This window comes from Bos mutus, chromosome 16 (assembly GCF_027580195.1).
Source record: "Bos mutus isolate GX-2022 chromosome 16, NWIPB_WYAK_1.1, whole genome shotgun sequence".
Lineage (NCBI taxonomy): Eukaryota > Metazoa > Chordata > Mammalia > Artiodactyla > Bovidae > Bos > Bos mutus.
Window position 1 is genome coordinate 42,404,981 of NC_091632.1, and position 18,681 is coordinate 42,423,661.

At 53.3% G+C, this 18,681-nt stretch overlaps 1 protein-coding gene across 4 annotated transcripts in view; it reads right to left on the reverse strand.

Annotated features, from left to right (window-relative positions):
* Window positions 1-473: 473 nt before the first annotated feature.
* Window positions 474-18,681, reverse strand: part of CTNNBIP1 (catenin beta interacting protein 1) — a 47,346-nt gene continuing 29,138 nt past the window's right edge. For 3 of the 4 annotated variants that reach the window (XM_070385206.1, XM_070385205.1, XM_070385207.1), the window contains 3 exons: window positions 18,382-18,500; window positions 17,686-17,794; window positions 474-1,137 (listed from right to left, as the gene is read on the reverse strand). In XM_070385206.1, the coding sequence (XP_070241307.1) occupies window positions 1,079-1,137; window positions 17,686-17,794; window positions 18,382-18,477 (264 nt within the window). In that variant the 5' untranslated portion in view covers window positions 18,478-18,500 and the 3' untranslated portion in view covers window positions 474-1,078. The remainder of the gene's footprint in view (window positions 1,138-17,685; window positions 17,795-18,381; window positions 18,501-18,681) is intronic. The other variant, XM_070385208.1, reaches the window with a different exon arrangement.

Sequence of the window (18,681 nt, forward strand, 5' to 3'; positions counted from 1 at the left end):
GAGCAGCTCCTGCCCGGATGAGATCTCAGGAAGTTGGCTACAGAGGGAATGATGACTGAAGAAGGGAAAGAGGCACCCTGCCCAGTGAGGGCAGGCTGGAGAGGCCCGGACGGTGCAAGTGAGCAATTCCATTCTCACCGAGGGAGGCTGGCTGGTTGCCAACTTGCAGAAGTGATCCTGGTGAATGGTCTCCTCTAGGCTCTGGGCTGCTCATTCAGGACAACCTTGGGGGCTCTGTTTTCCAGCTGTGGATCCTGCTTGGGGTCCTGAGCGGGGAGGTCCCCTTGCTGATGAAGCCAGGTGTGCTCATTAATGCAAATGCACTCTCCAGGTGGACCTCCCCCACCACCCCACTGGAGAGGGCCTACCCACCACAAGTTGGGTGGGTGGCCCATGGTGACAGAAGTCATGGGTGAGCCAATGGAAAACGAAACACGCCTAAACCAGTGGAAGGCAAACACAAAACACGTGAAAACAGCAGCAGGCTCTTTGTGTAATAAATATTGCAAAGCGCACTTGGTTTCTTTCTTTCTTTTTTTCAAGTCAAATATAACAACCAATGTCCCAAACCCTGTTTTCGACATTCAAAAGAGGAGCTGTTGTGATCAGCATAACACCTGCAGCCAATCAAAGAAAAAAAAAGGTTCCCATTAGCCAGCCAATCAAATCCTTTTCCAGTTTAAGCCGCCAATCGGACCTCCTCATGTTCCTAAAGAGTGACCCAAATAAAGCACCAGAGCTCGGAGAGCTTCCTGGGAAGCCATACACCCGAGGCGCAATTTTTTTTTCTTTTTTTAAAATAAGAGTCAGAAAATAAAAATAAAAAGGTTTCCATTGGTCAAGATTTAAAAATAAAAAGGTTTCTTCCTGCAGCCAATCTTGAGTCCGTCCCTTTAAGCCAATCGTGACCGCACCACTGGTGTCTCCCCCGAGGATGCTGAGTGGCCGTGGGGCGGGGCAGAGTGGGGTGGGGTGGGGGGCTAGGGGGAGGGGAGATGACCCTCTGCCACTCAGCGGTGAGGTCCACACAGATCCCCTGGCCTTGGCCAGCTTCCAGGGTGTTCCACGGGGGTTGAAGCTACTGCCTCCGGTCCTCCGTCTCCGACCTGGAAAACGCCATCACTACGTCCTCCGCACCTGCAGACCATAGGGAGGGAACCGCTGCTGGATCTGGCACTGGGCTGCGGCCCCCATGCGGTGTCAGTCCTCGAAGGAGGGGTGCTTTCTAAGAACAAAGTGCTTCTTGGGAAACCCACTACCCCTCTTGAGCCTCCCCTACAGCCTGGCCAGGATTCGCCAGCAACCCAGCTGCAGGGCCTCTTGCGGCAGGTTGCCAGGGTGAAGCTCAGAGGCTCACTCTAGGCTATACCTCCAAGAGCCGGGAGCAGGACAAGAACCCAGGCTGCTGTCCTGAGCAGGGCTCTCTCTGCCGGTGACCCTTGGTCCAAGGTCACCAAAGCCAGGGGCCCTTGGGAAACGCCCTCTTCCTTCTTAAGACTCTCGTCTCCATCCCTTTGGAGGATCTCCCTCCTGATTTCTAGCAGTCATTTCTTTGTCCAAACCCCATCACCTACTCAGAGGAGCACAGCCAGGCCCACTTCCAGCCCGGCTGCTACAGAGACAGATAATGGCCATAATCTTTCTGTTGCTATTTTTCATGGTAGATTTGAGGATTCTGGTCCAGGGTCTCATGAAACCACTTCCTTTGTCTTGTTTTCCCTGAGACAGGCTCTGACTTGTAGCCAGAAAAGGCAGGAGGGAGGAGGGGGAGAGTCTGGAATGCAGACCTGCCTCCCCCGGAGCTGCTGGGAAGAAGGCTGAGCACAGGCCCTGTGGGGCAGGTGAGGTCACCTGCAGGTCCCGCTCTGCCTCCCCTGCCTGGGTCCTGCCACATCTCACCCCTTTTTTCTAAACCTAGGTTCTTGGTCATGCCCTGAACATTAAAGAGCAGTCAGTTTTGTTCGGCTGGAGGAATTCTCCCTGGGAGGGAAGGGTTGGAACAGCAACACAGTGGGTGTGGGGCCACTGAGCGGGAGGTAGTGGGGTGGGTGGGGGGAGCGATGCCTGGTGGAGCTGCTGGCATGGGAAACCGGAGAGAGGGCAGGACTCCACCACCGCCTGCCCCCCAGGGCATGGCGTGGGCCAGCTCCTTCCACGCCACAGGGAGTTGCCACTTCCCAAGGCAGCTTCTTCGTGCCTCCTTCCTAACTGTCCTGCCGGGAGGAGCAGAGGAGGCGCCCAGCACTGGTGCTGCAGGAGGAGGGCCCCTCCAGAAGGATGTCACATGACAGACAAGTGCCTGCAGTTTGGCACCAGAGCACCAAGGTGCCGCTGCCAAGGGGAGTCACCCTGCCGCACAACCCCACCTGACTTGACGGTCTGCTGCTACCAGCACAACCTCTATTCCCGCCAAGGGGAACAAGCTTCTAGAAAGGAGCTTCGGTCATCCAACTTCTCCGGGCTCCTATGCTTGGGAAGCCCTAGCAATCCTTCCCCTGTCTTCTTAAGAACATTCTGTACTCGCCTCGCTCCTCGGACCACGCAGTATCACTGCGGGCAGAATTTTCCTAGCAACCACAGGATCCAAGATTACATCATACCCTGCATGGCAGCTGAGCCGGTTACCTAACAGATGCTGGCTTTTCCCGAGTGCCGACTCTCCAGCTCGCTAAGCAGGAGGGGCTGGAGGGAGACCGTGAAAGGGGAGTTGTCAGCAAAGAGGCAATGCACAGTGGCAGCCCACTCACTGCTTTCCTGGCCTGTCCCGTGGGCTTGCTTGCAGGGACCTTGGGCCTCTGTGCTGAGCTGCAGGCACAAAAATAGCACCGGCCACCCTAGTAGGGAAGAGTGAGTCTGCAGAGGGAATGGCCATCGGTTCCTTGGAGGAGCCCAGACGCAGGGGCTGCAGGATGAGTGTACCTGGGCTGCACTCTAAGAGGTGGAGAAAGAAGTCACCTCCTCAAGGTCACTGAGGGACTCCAGCAACTCCCTAACAAGACCTCTGCGCCAGGGCTGCTCCGCCAGCTGGTCAGCCCATCCCTGGCTGGGGCGGAGAGGGCTGGGGACCTGCGGCTCCTGTTTATAGGGCCTCCCACTCTGTTGCTGGAGCCAGTGCATGAAGGGCCCACAGAGCCACTGCCCACCCTGGCTCTGTTCTGTTCCTAAAGGACTCACTGTTTTCCAGGGCTCACCACCAGGGATCTACTTTCCTTTGGGGACCCAGAGCGAGACAGGCTCTTCCAGAGCCTCCTCTGACCTTTCTTACACTGGTTGGCCTGGCATTTGTCACTCAACAAGGGCCTGACCCTGCGGGCTGTGAGGCGAGGATATGGCCCTTCCCCTTCCTCCAAGGAATTGGGGCCGATCACCCAGTGGAGAGTGAACTGCTTAGTTCATTATTATGATTCAAGTTCTTAGAACTTTAGAGCCAGGAGGGATCTCCAAAGTTGACCCTCACGAGCCCTCCTTCTCCTTTGAGGCCAGAATGTGGGGCCTTCCTTAGAGGATCTGTCTGTCCTGGAAATGCAGGGCTCACAACAGGAAGATACTAGAGAAGCCAGCAGGCCCAGCTCACTGCCTCTGGGCCATCAGCTAGGTTTACCATCTCATTTTATAGACGAGGCTGGTACACCCCATTGGTACTTTTTGCTGACCCTGTCTGGACGTGGGCTCAGAGCTTCTATTTGTCCTTTCCCACCAGATGCAGTGTGTAAAGGAGGGGAGAAGCTGATCGGTCTCTCCTGTTCCACCATACTCTCTGACCCATTAAAAGATAAAGCCAAAACCAGATGAAGACATCCCAAGGTAAGAGAACTACAGACCAGTATCTCTTATGAATACACATATTCATAACACCTATGGTATGCAAGAACACTCACAAAATACTAGCAAGCAACATATAAAAAGGATTATATACTTTGACCAAGTGACATTTATCCCAGGAATGCAAGGTTGGTTTAATACCCCAATATCACTTAATGTAATAACTCCTATCAATAGAAAAAAGAACAAAAACTATATAATCATTCGAATAGACACAGAAAACACATCTGACAAAATTCAACACTGCTTCATGATAAAAAAAAACACCCAACACACTAGGAATAAAAGGGAACTTCTTCAACCAGATAAAGGGCATCTACTAAAAACCCATAGCTCTTATCATACTTAATGGTGAAAGATTGAAAGCTCTCCCCTTTCAAGATTAGGAACAAGTAGACAAAATCCATGCTTACTACTTCTATTCAATACTACGTTTAAGATTCTATCCAGGGCAATTTGACAAGAAAAAGAAATAAAAGGCATCCAAATTGCAAAGAAAGAAGTAAAACTGTATTTGTAGAGGATATGGATCTCACATATAGGAAATCCTAAGGAATCCACTGAAAGACTACTAGAACTAATAAATAAGTTAAAGTTGCAGGATATAAGGTCAGTATACCAAAAATCATTTGTATTTCTATAAACTAGGGATGAATAATCTGAAAATGAAATTAAGAAAATAATTTCATTTACAGTAGCAGCAAAAATAATAAAATCCTTAGGAATAAATTTAACAAATGGAGTACAAAATTTGAACTCTAAAAAGAACAAAACACCAATGTCTAAAACATTGCTAAGGACTTCTCTGGTGGTACAGTGGATAAGAATCTGCCTGCCAATGCAGGGAACATGGGTTCGATCCCTGGTCTGGGAAGATCCCACATGCTTTGGAGCAACTATGCCTGTGCACCTCTACTACCAAGCTCCAGAGCCTGAGAACTGCAACTACTGAGCCCAAGTGCTGCAACTACTCAAGGCTGCATGCCCAGGGCCCGTGCTCTCCAACAAGAGAAGCCACTGCTCATCAAAACTAGAGAGAGCTTGCACACAGCAACCAAGACCCAGTGCAACCAAAAAAAAAAAAAAAAATTGCTGGACGAAATTCAACACAATTTCTATCAAACCCCAGCTGCCTTTCTTGCAGAAACTGGCAACCTACTCCTAAAATTCATATGGGAATGCAAAGCATCCAGAATAGCCAAAATAATCTTGAGAAAAAAGAACAAGGTTGGACCCACACTTTTGAATTTTAAAACTTACTACAAAGCTACAGTAAACAAGTCTGGGTAGAACTGGAACAGATCAAGGGAACAGAATTGAGAATCCAGAAATAAACCCTTCCATAAACCACTAATTAAATTTTGTCAATTAAATTTTGACAAAGGTGCCAAGGGTTCAATTTGAAAGAATTGAACAAATGGTGCTGAGACAATTGGATATGCTGCTGCTGCTAAGTCGCTTCAGTCGTGTCCGACTCTGTGCAACCCCATAGGTGGCAGCCCAACAGGCTCCCCCATTTCTGAGATTCTCCAGGCAAGAACACTGGAGTGGGTTGCCATTTCCTTCTCCAATGCAGGAAAGTGAAAAGTGAAAGTGAAGTAGCTCAGTTGTGTCTGACTCTTAGCGACCCCATGGACTGCAGCCTAGCAGGCTCCTCCATCCATGGGATTTTCCAGGCAAGAGTACTGGAGTGGGGTGCCATTGCCTTCTCCAGACAATTGGATATACTTACATGTAAAAGATGAAGCTGAACCCTTGTCTTGTGCCATACACAAAAATTAACTTAAAATGGAGCAGTGACCTAAATATTCTAAGGGCTGATGTATAAAAACTCTTAGAAGAAAACAGGAGTAAATCTTCATAGTCTTGGGTTAGGAAATGGTTTCTTAGATAAGACACTCAAGGCACCATTAACAAAAAAAAAATATATATATATAAGTTGGGCTTTATCAAGGTTAAAACCTTTTATGCTTCAAAAAATACTATTAAAAAAAGTAAAGACAACCTACAGAATGAGAGAAAATATTTGCAAATCTGGTAAGGGATTCATATGAAGAATATATAAATAACACAATTCAATAATAATAAAAAGTCAAACGACTCAATGTTTAAAATGGGCAAAGAATTCAAATAGATATTTCTCCAACAAAGATATGTGAATGGTCAACATGTGCATGAAAAGATGCTCAACATCATTATTCGTTATGGAAATGCAAAACAAAACCACAAGGAGACGTCGCTTCATATCCTTGGACAGCTGGAATCAAAAGACAGACAATAACAAGCGTTCGGGAGAAACTGGAACCCTCATACACTGCTGGTGGAATGTCAAGCCTGCTGCACCTGCAGCCTCCTTCACCTCAGGCGATGGCACCTCCAACCCCGGGTCTTCCTGATTCCTTCTCTCTCACACACACTCCACATACAACACATCAGCCAGTCCTGCTGACTCTACTTTTAAAATGCATCCTGAACTCATTACCATTCCTCGACTGCCACCCTGGTCCAGGCCACCACTACCCCTCTCGCTAGCCCCTTGCACCCTTTCCCTGGATCTCTCCACTCTAGCCCCTGACAATCTATTCACACAGCAGTCAGAAGGAGGTTCTTAAAACATGAGTCAGCTCCTGCCACTCCTCTGTTCAAAACTCTCTAAAGGTGGCTTATTGTACGATTTCTCATCACACTCAAGGGAAACTCCAAACTCCACCCTGTGGCTGAAAGACCCAATGCTATCGGGCCTCTGGCTGCCTCCTCTCCTCCTACCATACGCCTCCTCTGCCTTCACCCCGTTCCAGCCACAGGGGCTCCTGCCTGTCCTTCAGGCACAGGAACCTGGGCCTCAGGGCCTTTGCACCTGCTCCTTCCCTGGCCTCAATGCTCTTCCCAAGTCCATCTCACAGCTCTCACACCTCATGCCAGTCGGTGCACAGTCACCTCCCCAGGCTTTCCCTGACCAGTGTCTAAAACAGTGACACAGGATGAATCGTTGGAGGTGAGGAACTCAGAGAGATGAAACAACCTGGTGAATCAGAGGCAGAGCGAAGACCCGGTACAGACTTGGAAGACCACGCATGCAGCATGACATGCTTTGTCGTTTTCTATCAGGAGAAGGAAATAATCGGTCCTGCCCCAGTTACCCTGAGCACTAAGGCTGCTCCTGGCAGAGTGTGCACCCATATTTCTGCCCCCATGAGAATGGAAGCAAGACCCAGGATTCACAAAGCACACAGAAGCAGGCCTGGGATGGTTTCCCTAGAGGAATTTGAACGTGGAGTCCAGAAAGCCCACCTGGGAGGAGCCCGGCCAGACCCTGTCCCTTGCCCAGGCCCACTGCTCTTCCAGATGCCCCCCTAGTCCCATGGCTCGCCTGCTACGGAGAGCGGGGCCGAGGCGCTGGGGAGGGCGTAGCTCTCTGAACCAGAGCCGAGCACCCAGTGGGCCTTTCCATCCCATGTCCCACTTCAGCTCTGCCTCTTTAATGGAGTCCAGTCAAGTGACTGGGGAGAGAAAAATGACAAACATTCAGGAGCTTAGAAAAGGAAAGCCGGCCCCCAGTTGGGGGCGGGAGACAGACAATGGGGTCACTGGTCTGTTTGCAAGCTCAGGGTGAATTCACACCAACAGAATCAAAAGCCCAGTATAGGCTCCACACACCAGCACCACCCATGGCCCCAGCCCGGCCCGGCTCTCTGAAGGGAACCAGCGTGCTGCGATTGGGGAGCAGCTCTCTGCAGTGTGTGGGACAGACCGGCAAGGAGCAGCGTGGTCTGGAGAAAGGCCCAGGGGTGAAAAAGAGCAGGAAAGAGGAACAGGGATGACTGTAGCCCTGAAGTAGTGGATGGAGGAAGGGCATCGAAGGCCTGTTTCTTAGACCCAGTAGGGGACATCCTAGTGGAGAACTCGCCCCTTTCCAGGAGAGGCACAGACCTTCAGTGGAGCAGGCCTAGTCCCAGCGCCCACGAGGACAGCTCCAGATACCACCCCTGACCCTCTCCAAGAGGGACCCTGCGGAGACAAAGAGACCAGGTGGCGGAAGGAATAGACAGAGCCTCCTGATATCTGGGATGTGCTGACCGTGCAGTTCCAGCCTCCATCCAGCTGCAGCTCCCCTAAAGCCCAGCTCGGAGGAGGAGCCTGTGCTCACAGGAGGCAGGGAACCCTGAGGGTAATCCCTCCCATGAAACTGACACAAAGTGCAAGAGCCTGGGCCAGCTTCCAAGGCTGCCAGCCCGAGGGCCCCCAGTGCAGGACACAGCCCTGTGCAGATGTCCTCAGAGAAAAGGGGGGACGCTCAGCACCAGTATCTGCCATGGGTGAGGACACCCACACCCCCTGATCCAGGGTCACGGGCGCCTCCAAGTCTGTGCCCCAGCTGCTCTGAAACCTCACACCTACCCCTGGCTGGAACCTCCCAGGATGACTTCTTTCTGAGCTGGAGATCTCGTGACCTCCTGACTTCTTCCTAATGAGGGCAAAGGACCGGGGCCTGGAAAACTCAGAAATAAAACCCCAACCCTCCGAGTCTCCCTGGAGGAGGAAATGGCAACCCACTCCAGTATTCTTGCCTGGAGAATCGCCATTGTCAGAGAAGCCTGAGGGGCTACAGTCCATGGGGCTGCAGAGTCGGACACGACTGAAGCCACTTAACACACACACACACACACACACACACACACACACACAGTCTCCCAAGTCCAGCTGGAGGTTAACTTGGGCAAAGTTAACTTTGCAGAGGGAGTTTACTGGTAAAAGTTCTTCAAAACTGTCCAGGGAACCACAACTGCCAGGTCTGGGTCATCCCTCCATGCACACGGCCACAGGCTCCAAAGTGTCCAGGGTGATTCCCATTTCCGCTGTTTGCCCCTTCTCTGACCACGTCACTTGGGTTGTGGCATTCCCTCTTGATCCCCTGAGGTCACTATCTTGCCATCCATGGCAACCAGCATCTGCTACTTGGCTACCTGGCTACCCCAAACAGCACGGCTCAGCTACCTGCTCTGGAGAGATGAGCCAGGTAGCAAGGCTCCCACATGGAAAAAAGGTCCAAGACACTCTTCAAAGGGCAAAGGTGTCCACTGGGCTGAGGCCAGGCCCCACCCTGGACGAGGCCTCCCCCCACAGAGACCCAGACCCCCTGGGTGTCATGTGCTTCTCTGAGCAGCTGTGGCCCTGGAGCCCAGGGTTCTGTGCCTCTCAGCTCTGCTGCCCAAGTTCCCAGAGGATGGCTTTTCCCCAGAGATAGCACGACACTGGTTGCCTTGGGAACAGCACCCCAGATCCTCCACAGTCTCAGCAGCCAAGCATGCTCCAGGCTCGGTGACACCTTCTGGGCTCCAGGCTGGCAACCGTATCACCAGGTGCCCTGGCTGCAGAAGGCGGGCCACGTGGGCTTAGGTGCGAGGGGGCTCCTGGAAGAGGCACTGGGCTTCCTGATAGGCCAACGCGGGCCTCCCTAGGCTTGGGCTCCTCAGGTGGATAGGGGTACCTGGGCCAGAGTCTGAACCCTGCCTAGTCCCTGCCTGTCCACCTCGGTTTCCTCATCTGCAAAACACATGTATCCCATCCACCCACTGGACTGACTCGGATAACATCTGCAGCATGAAACATCCCAAACAGCACCTGGTGAGGTCACACCCTGGAGGTGCCATTTTACACCTGCTCTGCTCTAGACCCAGCAACCCCAGGCCACCACCCTTCCTGCACTCCACTGAGCCCAACACACACATCCTGCTTCTGGGGGTTGTTTTCCAAGGTATTGTTGTTCAGTCACTAAGTTGTGTCCTACTCTGTGACCCCATGGACTGCAGCACGCCAGGCTTGCCTGTCCATCACCAACTCCCGGAGCTTGCTCAAACTCATGTCCATTGAGTCGGTGATGCTGTCCAACCATCTCGCCCTCTGTTGTCCCCTTCTCCTCCTGCCTTCAATCTTTCCAGCATCAGGGTCTTTTTTCCAAGGTGAGGTGCCCCTTATCAAGTCTCTTAGCTCCTGCAATGGAAGCTCTCCTACACTACAGAGAGTTGTGTGAAGGGACAGAATCTGGAAGGGGCAGGGGGGTCCCTCCAGGGGTCAGGAAGGGCCAGGTCTTCACCCAGAGTCCCAGCACATTCTCAAATTCTGGAGGGCGTCACAACCACCTGGGGTCTTGCTTCAAATGCAGATGTCCAGGCCAACCTGGCAGACTCTCTAATCCAGCAGGGCTCGGGTAGGGCCCAGGCATCTGCATTTTTAGCAAGTGCCCTCCATGATTCAGGTGCAGTGGTCTGTGTGGCTCACATTCCTAGAACTCAATGCTACAAATGGTCCCCACCCCTGAGCTGCTGTCTCTTCTCATCCAACCTTCTGTCCTGCTTCCACGGCTTCACACCATGTATTCCCGGCCCTCAGCAAACTGCCTCCAGCCAGGATCCACAGACCCTGTTTTGGGAAAAGGCAGCACTGACATTAATTAGGAACCCTGGGGACCCTGATGGTGAGCCAGCTGCTCCTCTCCTCCTTTCTGCGCTCCCTCGCGCCCCCTGCTGGCCGTGGTGCTGTGCTCACAGGGTTCCACTTCCCCTCCCTCTGCCTGCTTTCCCTGGGGGCCTCACCCACACCCAATCCCCAAATCTGCTCCCTCCTTACACCTGGGTTCTGACCTAACCCCTGCCTGCTCCTGGAGGATCCCACACACTGCCCACTTGGGGGGCCCCTGCCTGCCCCTCACTGTAGCTGCTCAGTCCAGGAGCCCCGTCCACACAGCCTTGCCTCCGACCCCACCCCCACTTGCTCACAGAACACTGCTGTGACCTTCTGGGTGTCTCTCTGCCCCAGTATCTGACCTGTGACCTCTCCCCAGCACTCACCCTAGATGGACAGCCACTGGCCTGGCCATCCCACCCCTCAGGTCCTGGAAACCCCTGTGGCCTCATCTCCAGAATTTACTTTGTTCCGAGCTCACTTGCCTTTCCAGTCACTTACCACCCACACTCACCCCTTGGGGGACACTTGCCCGGGGCTGGGCAGGCTCTAGGACTCCCTCGGTCTGTGCCATCCTTCTCCTTGTCTGTCCACATGCACTCCTGCACATCCTTTAGCATTAGCTGCTCAGTTGTGTCCAACTCTTTGGGACCCCATGGATTGTAGCCTGCCAGACTCCTCTGTCCATGGAATTCTCCAGTCAAGAATACTGCAGTAGGTAGCCATCTCCTTTTCCAGGAAGGGAATCTTTCCAACTCAAGGATCAAACCTGGGTCTCCTGCATTGCAGGCAGACTCTTCACCATCTGAGCCACCAGTGAATCCTTCAAGACCCAGGCAAACAGCACCTTTTCTCTGGGGCTTTCTAGGTGGGCTCCCTGCCCGTGGGGTCAGTCATCCTGGGATCTGTGCCCAGAGGTCTTTATGTGTTTATTCCCATTTCCATCTACCTGGCTGTGCTGGCAGCTTGAGGCTGGGAGCTGTTGCCTGGCATCCAGATCAGTGGGTGACTGTGTGCAGGAAGGAGCCATTGCTGATCTCAGGGGCCCTTGATGCTCTTCTCCAGGACAGAGGTCTGCCTCTCCCAGGCAGGTGTCAGGAGGAAGGTACAGAGGTGCACAGGGCTTGGAGGTCCCTGCTCTCAGCTCCACACAATAGCAGACGTCACACCAGTGAAGGAGGGAGGGTCAAGGCAGCCCTTCACAAGCCAGAGCCAGATGCTGAACAGAGCAACCAGCCTGCCCCTCAGTGTGATCCTCACCCTTTCTTAAGCCTTTTTCTTTTTCTGTGATACAAGTTATCTCCTACCAAGTCTTCCTGGTTTACTTTTTCAGTTGAATTCAATGTATATGAGATTTTTTTAGTTCACGTTTATCATTATTAGGTTACAAGTAATTCTCATGAAAGTGTTGATTAAAAAGATTAGCTTCCCACCCCACTGACTGGCATTCTCCTGGGGCCTGCCTGCAATTTCATCCAGACTTGGTTATTACCTGGAGGCCCTGGGAGAAGCCTAGGAGCCACATGTAGGCAGAGGGAGGTCCTGGCACCTGGGCAGCTGGTCTGCATGGAGAGGGAGCCTCTGTCTACATGGGGATGGGAGAGAGCCCGCTCTGGGCCAGAGCTGGACCGCGGGCTCCCGATGAGATGTGACAAGGGCTCCGTGGAAGCAAAGACGCGTGGGCAGTTCAGGAGCCAGAGAAGGAACTCGGGGCCAACCCCGGAAGGGCAGACAGGGCAGCAGAGGCAGCCCAAGAGCAGAGGCCAGAGGGTGTAGGAGAGGATTCCAGGAAGGACGCTGGCTGTGAAAGGGAGATGGAGCTGGCACCCCTACCCATGCGCTGCTGAAGAGGGTCAAGAGGGGTGACGTGTAGAGGGGTGATCCTGCTTGATCCCCGGAGGAGCTATGCACTGGGTGGGGTGAGCCCTGCCCTCCCCTCTTCTCCCCTGAGGCCCTGGCTCCCCACTGGCTTGCTCACAACCACAGCTATTTTAACAAGGCTCTCAGTGTAACCCTGAGACCAAATGACCTATTTTAGGCTCTCTGGCAGCAGACTCAGAGCCCGCAGCCTTGGCTTCCGCGGGGGAAAGCCAGCAGCGCCCCGGGACCGCCCAGCTGGCTCAGGCTGGGGACCTTCCCTGGAAAGTCTCTTTGAGAAAGAGTGTGATCAGACAGAGGCTGGAACAGGCTTGGGGAGCCAGCATGCCAAGGCCAAGAAGAGGGCAAGAACAGCTCCAGGGGCAAGAGAAAGGATGTGGGCTTCCTTAACACAAGGGGCCATGTCTCGATGGGGTCCCTCCGGCTCCGGGACAGCCAGATGAGGGTTCACATGGAGCATGGCTGGAAGATGGCAGGTCTGCAGGTGAATGGCCCCAAGGAGGATTCTGCCAAGTGAGCTGGGGGCCTGGAACTGGGACTGGCCAGGCGTTCATCCTGGAAGCAGCTCTGGGTCAGGGAGAGACCCAGAGCTTAGAGCGAGCATGTTTAAAGGGGCACGGAGGTGAAAAGTCCAGAAAATAGCAGCAGGAAACCCTTCCAACTTTTTGATGCCCTCCTGAAATATCATGCTAACCACCTCCATCACACCTGCCCCTCAGGTAAAACACTGTTATGCTTGGAAACATACACGGCCTGTAAGCCACATCTAGAACCACATGACAGGAACCACACAACTGATTCTATGGCCTTGAGCACCTCACTTAACATCTCAGGGTCTGTTTTTTCATTAGGAAAGTGGAGCTGTGATCACCCCTGCCTCACAGCCCTGTTGGTAGGATTCCCTGGGATAACTGTATGTGCTACTTGACACAGAACCTGACACACAGTAGGAGCTCAAGAAATTAAATTAATTATAATTAATAGCAAAGATGAGAATCACATGTCCAACAGTAAAGGATCAGTCAAAAAATGATGGCACAGCCACATGGCTACATATCATGTGATTGCTGAATTGCTTTCTTGAAAATCAAGGACATGGTAAAATTCTCGTAGGGCTTCCCAGGTGGCTTGATGGTAAACAATCTGCCTGCCATCAGGAATCATGGGTTCGATCCCTGGGTCAGGAAGATGCCCTGGAGAAGGAAATGGCCACACACTCCAGTATTCTTGCCTGGAGAATTTCATGGACAGAGAAGCCTGGCAGGCTACAGTCCAGGGGGTTGCAAAAGAGTCAAACATGACTTAGTGACTAAACAACAAAATTATCCTAAGTAAAAAATGGGAGCTAAAATGGATATTATAATGTTTACATTGTATAGAAATCCATTACAACTTTGTAATGGAAATTCATGCATATTTTAAAAAAAAGCCTGCTGGTTAACTAACGCAAGGTAATGGGGTTCAGCTATTTGCAGTCAATCCTTTAGGCGCTTGTGCTGTTTCTATCTTTCCCAAAACCACTTTCAATGATGATTATGCATTCTTTCATAGCCAGGAAAAATTATCAATATATGGTACAGATTGAACAGCACTAACAACAAGAAAGGAATGAACTCAGCATTCTGTTGAGCCTGCTTTTGGAAGCTACAGTTCTCTGTCCCCGAGCCTACAGCTGGGCCTTCTCAGCAAAGTGATCTTCCCAGAGAAGCACTGGTTGCCTTTGGTTCAAACTCAGTCCTTTGGTTCAAACTCAGCTGTTGGGTCTGCTCGGCCACCATGGGGACCAGGAGACAGTGCTTCACATTTCTGCCTTTCTGGGGACTCTGAGCTTCCAGACCCAGAGCCCAGTCTATTCATTCACCCAAGAACATGCTGGGGGCCTAGGGGGCCAAGCCCCACAAATGCGAAGAGGGAAGCCACAGGAGCTCAGAGTTGGTCCAGAGATGGACCAGGAAACAGCGTGTGGAGCAGCACAGCTGAGTGCACGTGTGCGGTGGACACCACAGGAGGGCCTGCCCAGCCTGAGGGGAGCAGGGGAGGGGGCGCGTCAGCGCTGGGCTCCTGGCCGTCGAGAGGCACATGCAGGGACAGGAAGGCATGAATGCACAAGGCTTGAGATGGGAGCAGAAAGCCACTCAGTGTGGCTGTTTATGGAGTATGAGGTCCTGGTATCTGGGGTGGAGGTGAGGGAGGTAGGTGGAGGGGGGCGAGGGCAGGAGAGGTAGGTCGGGGGGGCGAGGGCAGGGGAGGTAGTGGGGGCAGGGGGTCCCACACATCATGGCTAAGGGGTTTGGATTGTATCCTCAAGGCAGTAGGAAGCCACTGAGAGTCTTCAAGGGTGGTCTCGGATTAGCAGAGGCCAGGCAGGTCCATCTCTGCTTCAGTACAGGGTAGTGGGGGCAACTGGCACCCTCTGCTGGAACCAGTCGATGAGGCCGTAAGGTGCAGGCCCAAGCACTAAGGTCTCCAGCAGCTGTCTGCACCCAGGAGGTACTGAAGACACGTTCACTGAGGGAAGGACGGGATGTGGGGGTCGGGGGAGCAATGCCCAGGTAAGCAATGCCCAGCCTGCTCTCCTCCCTGGATCTGGGGAGGGCAAGCAGTGCTCCTGATACCAGACCCCTCCAGCCCCAGAGGAGACGCATGGGCAGGTCTAAGGTGGTGGGCAGGACCCTAGGACCAACTGCCATGCGCTGACCGGTGATGGGGCGGCCCAGGCCCCCTACGGAGGGCAGCGGGTACAGCAGAGGTAAGAGCTGCAAGGACTCCCAGGAGCAGAACAAGGGCATCTGCTGAGAGACAGTGCCATCTAGTGGCAGGAGGCACGCACACCAGGCTTCTCCGGGACCACCATGCCCACCAGCCCAAATGCTCCTAGGCCTTTCTGGGCTTTTCGTGCTGGCATCCTGAGCAATGGAAGCAATGATCTTGGGCTTTTGCCACTTGGGCTGCGCCTGAGCCTCTGAGAGCAACAGGCCCTGTGGCATCAGCTGAGGGCGGCTCTGCCGATGAAGAAAGTGGACAGGCTAGAATGTTATTCAAGCCCCAGGTCCCCAACGGCGTGGTCAGAAATGTAGGGTCTTGCTCTCAGGCTTGAACCTCCACAGTGCAAGAGACAAAGAAAATACAGTGTGCTCCGGAAGCTCTTCCAGGCACTGCTGACCCCTCCCCCCTTCCAACTCACACCCGGGGAATTCTCCTTCAGGCCCTTCTGCAGCCTGTTTTCTCAGTGGTTCAGGTCAGAGGTGACCGTGGGAGGAGGGGCAGACTGAAGGACACCCTAGCAGCAGAGAACCGTCTCCCCAGATATTCTTCCCCGGCTCCAGGTTTAGTCCCAGGAGTCTGTTCCCAGGAGAGAGAAGTACCCAAGGCCAGCCTGGCTGGCTGTGGATGCCCCAAACCCAGGAGGGTGCAGGTTCCAGCACCACAAATTCACAGCCACACGCCCACAGCTCACTCCTGACTGCTCAGCAGTTTCAGGCCAGGTGAGGTCACCGTGACTACCTTAAATCACTCAACAGGGTTTGTTTTCAATTGTTGGTTTAGCCAAGCAAGATAAAAAGTACTTTTTAAAACTTCCCCTTTAAACAACAAGGTCCTACTCTTTAGCGCAGAGAGCTATATTCAGTATTCTGTGATAAACCATAATGGAAAAGTATATTAAAAAAAGAATGCATATATGTGCATAATTGAATCACTTTGCTATACAGGAGGAAATAATGCAACATTGTAAATCAACTATACTTCAATTTTTAAAAGAAAAAGAAAGAAAACTAGAAAACCAAAAATAAAAGTTTGGAGACTAAAAAAAAAACTTCCCCTTAATGTCAAAAGAAAAAAAAGGTACGTGCGATGTTAAAAAATTAGTTTTAGCAAAAAGTGTTTGACTTAGAAACTCAAGGTGCCTTATATGGTCCCACCCTCTATCAAAATTTTCTATAAACAACCTGCTATATATTCTTTCTGCTTTTTCTGTTCTATGCATGAGTATGTGGATATGGGTGGGGGCAGGGGAGTACATGTGGTAGTGTTTTCTACACTGACATACAGTTTTACAGCTTCTTTTGATTTTTCCCATTAAGAGCATTCTTCTAGAGGTGGTCTTAGAACCAGAGCTCAAAGTCAGGTTAGCCCAAGACCAGGCTGGCAGAAAATGTGATGCCCCAGGAACTAAGAAAGCAGGAAGGTTTCAGAAGAAGGGGAGAGGGACCCATGCTAAAACCCAGATCAGTCCTGGAAAAGAAAAGGCCTCTCCCACAAGAGATATCCCAGGACAGGGGCAGGGACACACCCCTCATCTCCTCCTCTCCCAGCGGTGGCTGACAGTGCAGCTGGTGTGGAACAGGCTGTGGCATGAGTATGGCCGGGGCAAGCAGCCGACCCGGGAGCTGTTGGAGCCGCTGGAACACCCTGTACATTTCTGCTGAGCTGGGTGCACAGGCCGGGTCACACCCAGCATCAGAGCTCGGGAACCGGGCCCTGTGCCAGGGCAGAGCCCTGCCTGTGACATCCAGGAGAACAAGGGCAGCCTCAAGAAAAGCTGGCCTGTGTGCCAGAATGGCTCTCCTCCCTGGCCTTGGGGGTCAGCAAACACGCCCACCAGGGCCCAGCTCCTGGGAGCCTGCTTACACCAGACAGGCTCCTGGCTGCACGATTTAATAGCCAGTAATTCCAAGCCAGTGTAACAAGAACAAAAGGAAAAGACTGAATGAAGATGGTGGGCAGGGTCCTGGGCTCCAGGGCAGAGTGGAACCCAGCCCTGCAGTCTAGCTGCAGGTTTGCATTCTGGGCCCTCCCAGTTACTGGCAGCATGAACTGGCTGCAGTGGCTTACTGCTTCTGAACTACAGTCTCCTTGCCCGCTAAGTAGAAGTAACACAGCTGGTAGCTCTTTAGGTTAAATGTAATGACGTGTATCAAGCACTCAGCCTGAGCCTGCTAGACAACAATCACTCAGTGTTACCCACTACTGTATTACCACTGGCTGAGGGCGCTCAAGACAGAGTACCTCCCTCAGGCACATAGAGACCTGCAGGGCCACTGGGGCCACCCCCCGGGCCATAGCCAGGAACACAGCGGCCACCTTAAAGCTTGTGACCAGGCCAGGCTGCTGCACACAAGGGTGGTTTTCTTGTCCTGGACAGGTTGGACAGGGGTCAGGCAAAGGCTAAAGACATGCAACCACAAGAGCCTCTGCAGTTACAGGGCCCCCAGACACCTCCACTTCTTCCTCTGCCAGGCCCAAAAGGGATTCCCCCCGTCCATTACCTGATTGGGTCCTTGGCTCCCACCTGGGGAAGAAGGGACCAGCTCAGAGGCCAAGGAGGTGCCCCAGACTCCACGCTTAGAGGCTGCCACCATCCGGGGTTAGCTGTGTGGGTGGGGCGGAGCTTCAGCCCCTCCTTGTCTGCCCCGAACCTCTCCCTCTCTCTCAGGGATCACCCGTCTGCAAGGGCTGGAGCTATGCGTTCTAAAGGAACCACTGCTTGCTGCTCCTGGAAAGGGCACGCAGGTCCTCACTCACCCTGGTCGATGGACTCACCCTGGTCGATGGAGTGCTGGGGCAGCTGGCTGAGCTGGCTGTTGACCACCCCCGCGTAGGTGCGAAGGAACTCCTCCTCGTTGGCCGTCAGCTGCAAGGATGAGAGAGCTGGGTGAGGGGGGGCTCACAACTGCCCCTGGAGGCACCTGCTCAGACTGGCTTCATCCCCAAGGGGTGCCCCCTTCTCTACTCCCCAGGCCTCTATTCTTGAGATGTGACCTTTCCATCCCAGGGTGAGATTCTGACCCCTCTGCTCCCACCCCTGAAGCTTGGACCATGGGACCCACAAGGCTTGCCACTGGAATTAGATCTGGAACAGGGATTCCAGGTTAGGGCAGGCCAGGCTCAGAGAGCCCCCCTGCCCTCTCGGGCGATGTCCTGCCCCCCTGGAAAAGAAGGCTCTTGGGAGAGGGGAGGAAAGGAAGGTCAGGGCCTTTAGAAAACCTCACCCGCCTGGCCCAAGCTTGGCACAGTGGGTAGGAAGACTGCCCTGCAGGGCCGGCAGGACTGGACATGCTGGTGTTTGTGCCCAGGAGCCTGAATTGGCCACAGCCTAACCAGAGCCCCCGCAACCCCCTCCCCAGACCATGGCTACGGAGGGTGGCTGTGGCCTTCTGGCTGCCTGCGTCAGGCACCCTCCCCAGGGGCCCTGCTGCCTGACATCCTGCAGGCACTCACGTTGGAGCCCATCTTCCTCAGCATGAGCAGCACTCGGACCTTCTGCTGAATGTACATCTCCTCCGGACTCTTCCCGGGGGCCCCCTCGCGGTTCATCCCCTGGCCAGCTCTGGGGACTGCTGCGGAGTGAGGAGAAGCATGGGGGCGGGGGACAGTGTCAGGACGACACAGACCCGCACACAGGCAGGAGGTGTCAGGCAGCCCACGATGCCTCAGGGGCTCGTTTCTGAGAGCCTGGCATGGAGGCGAGTTGCCGGTCCCTCCCTCACACCTGCTGGCCCAACAGCCAGCCCAAGCAGC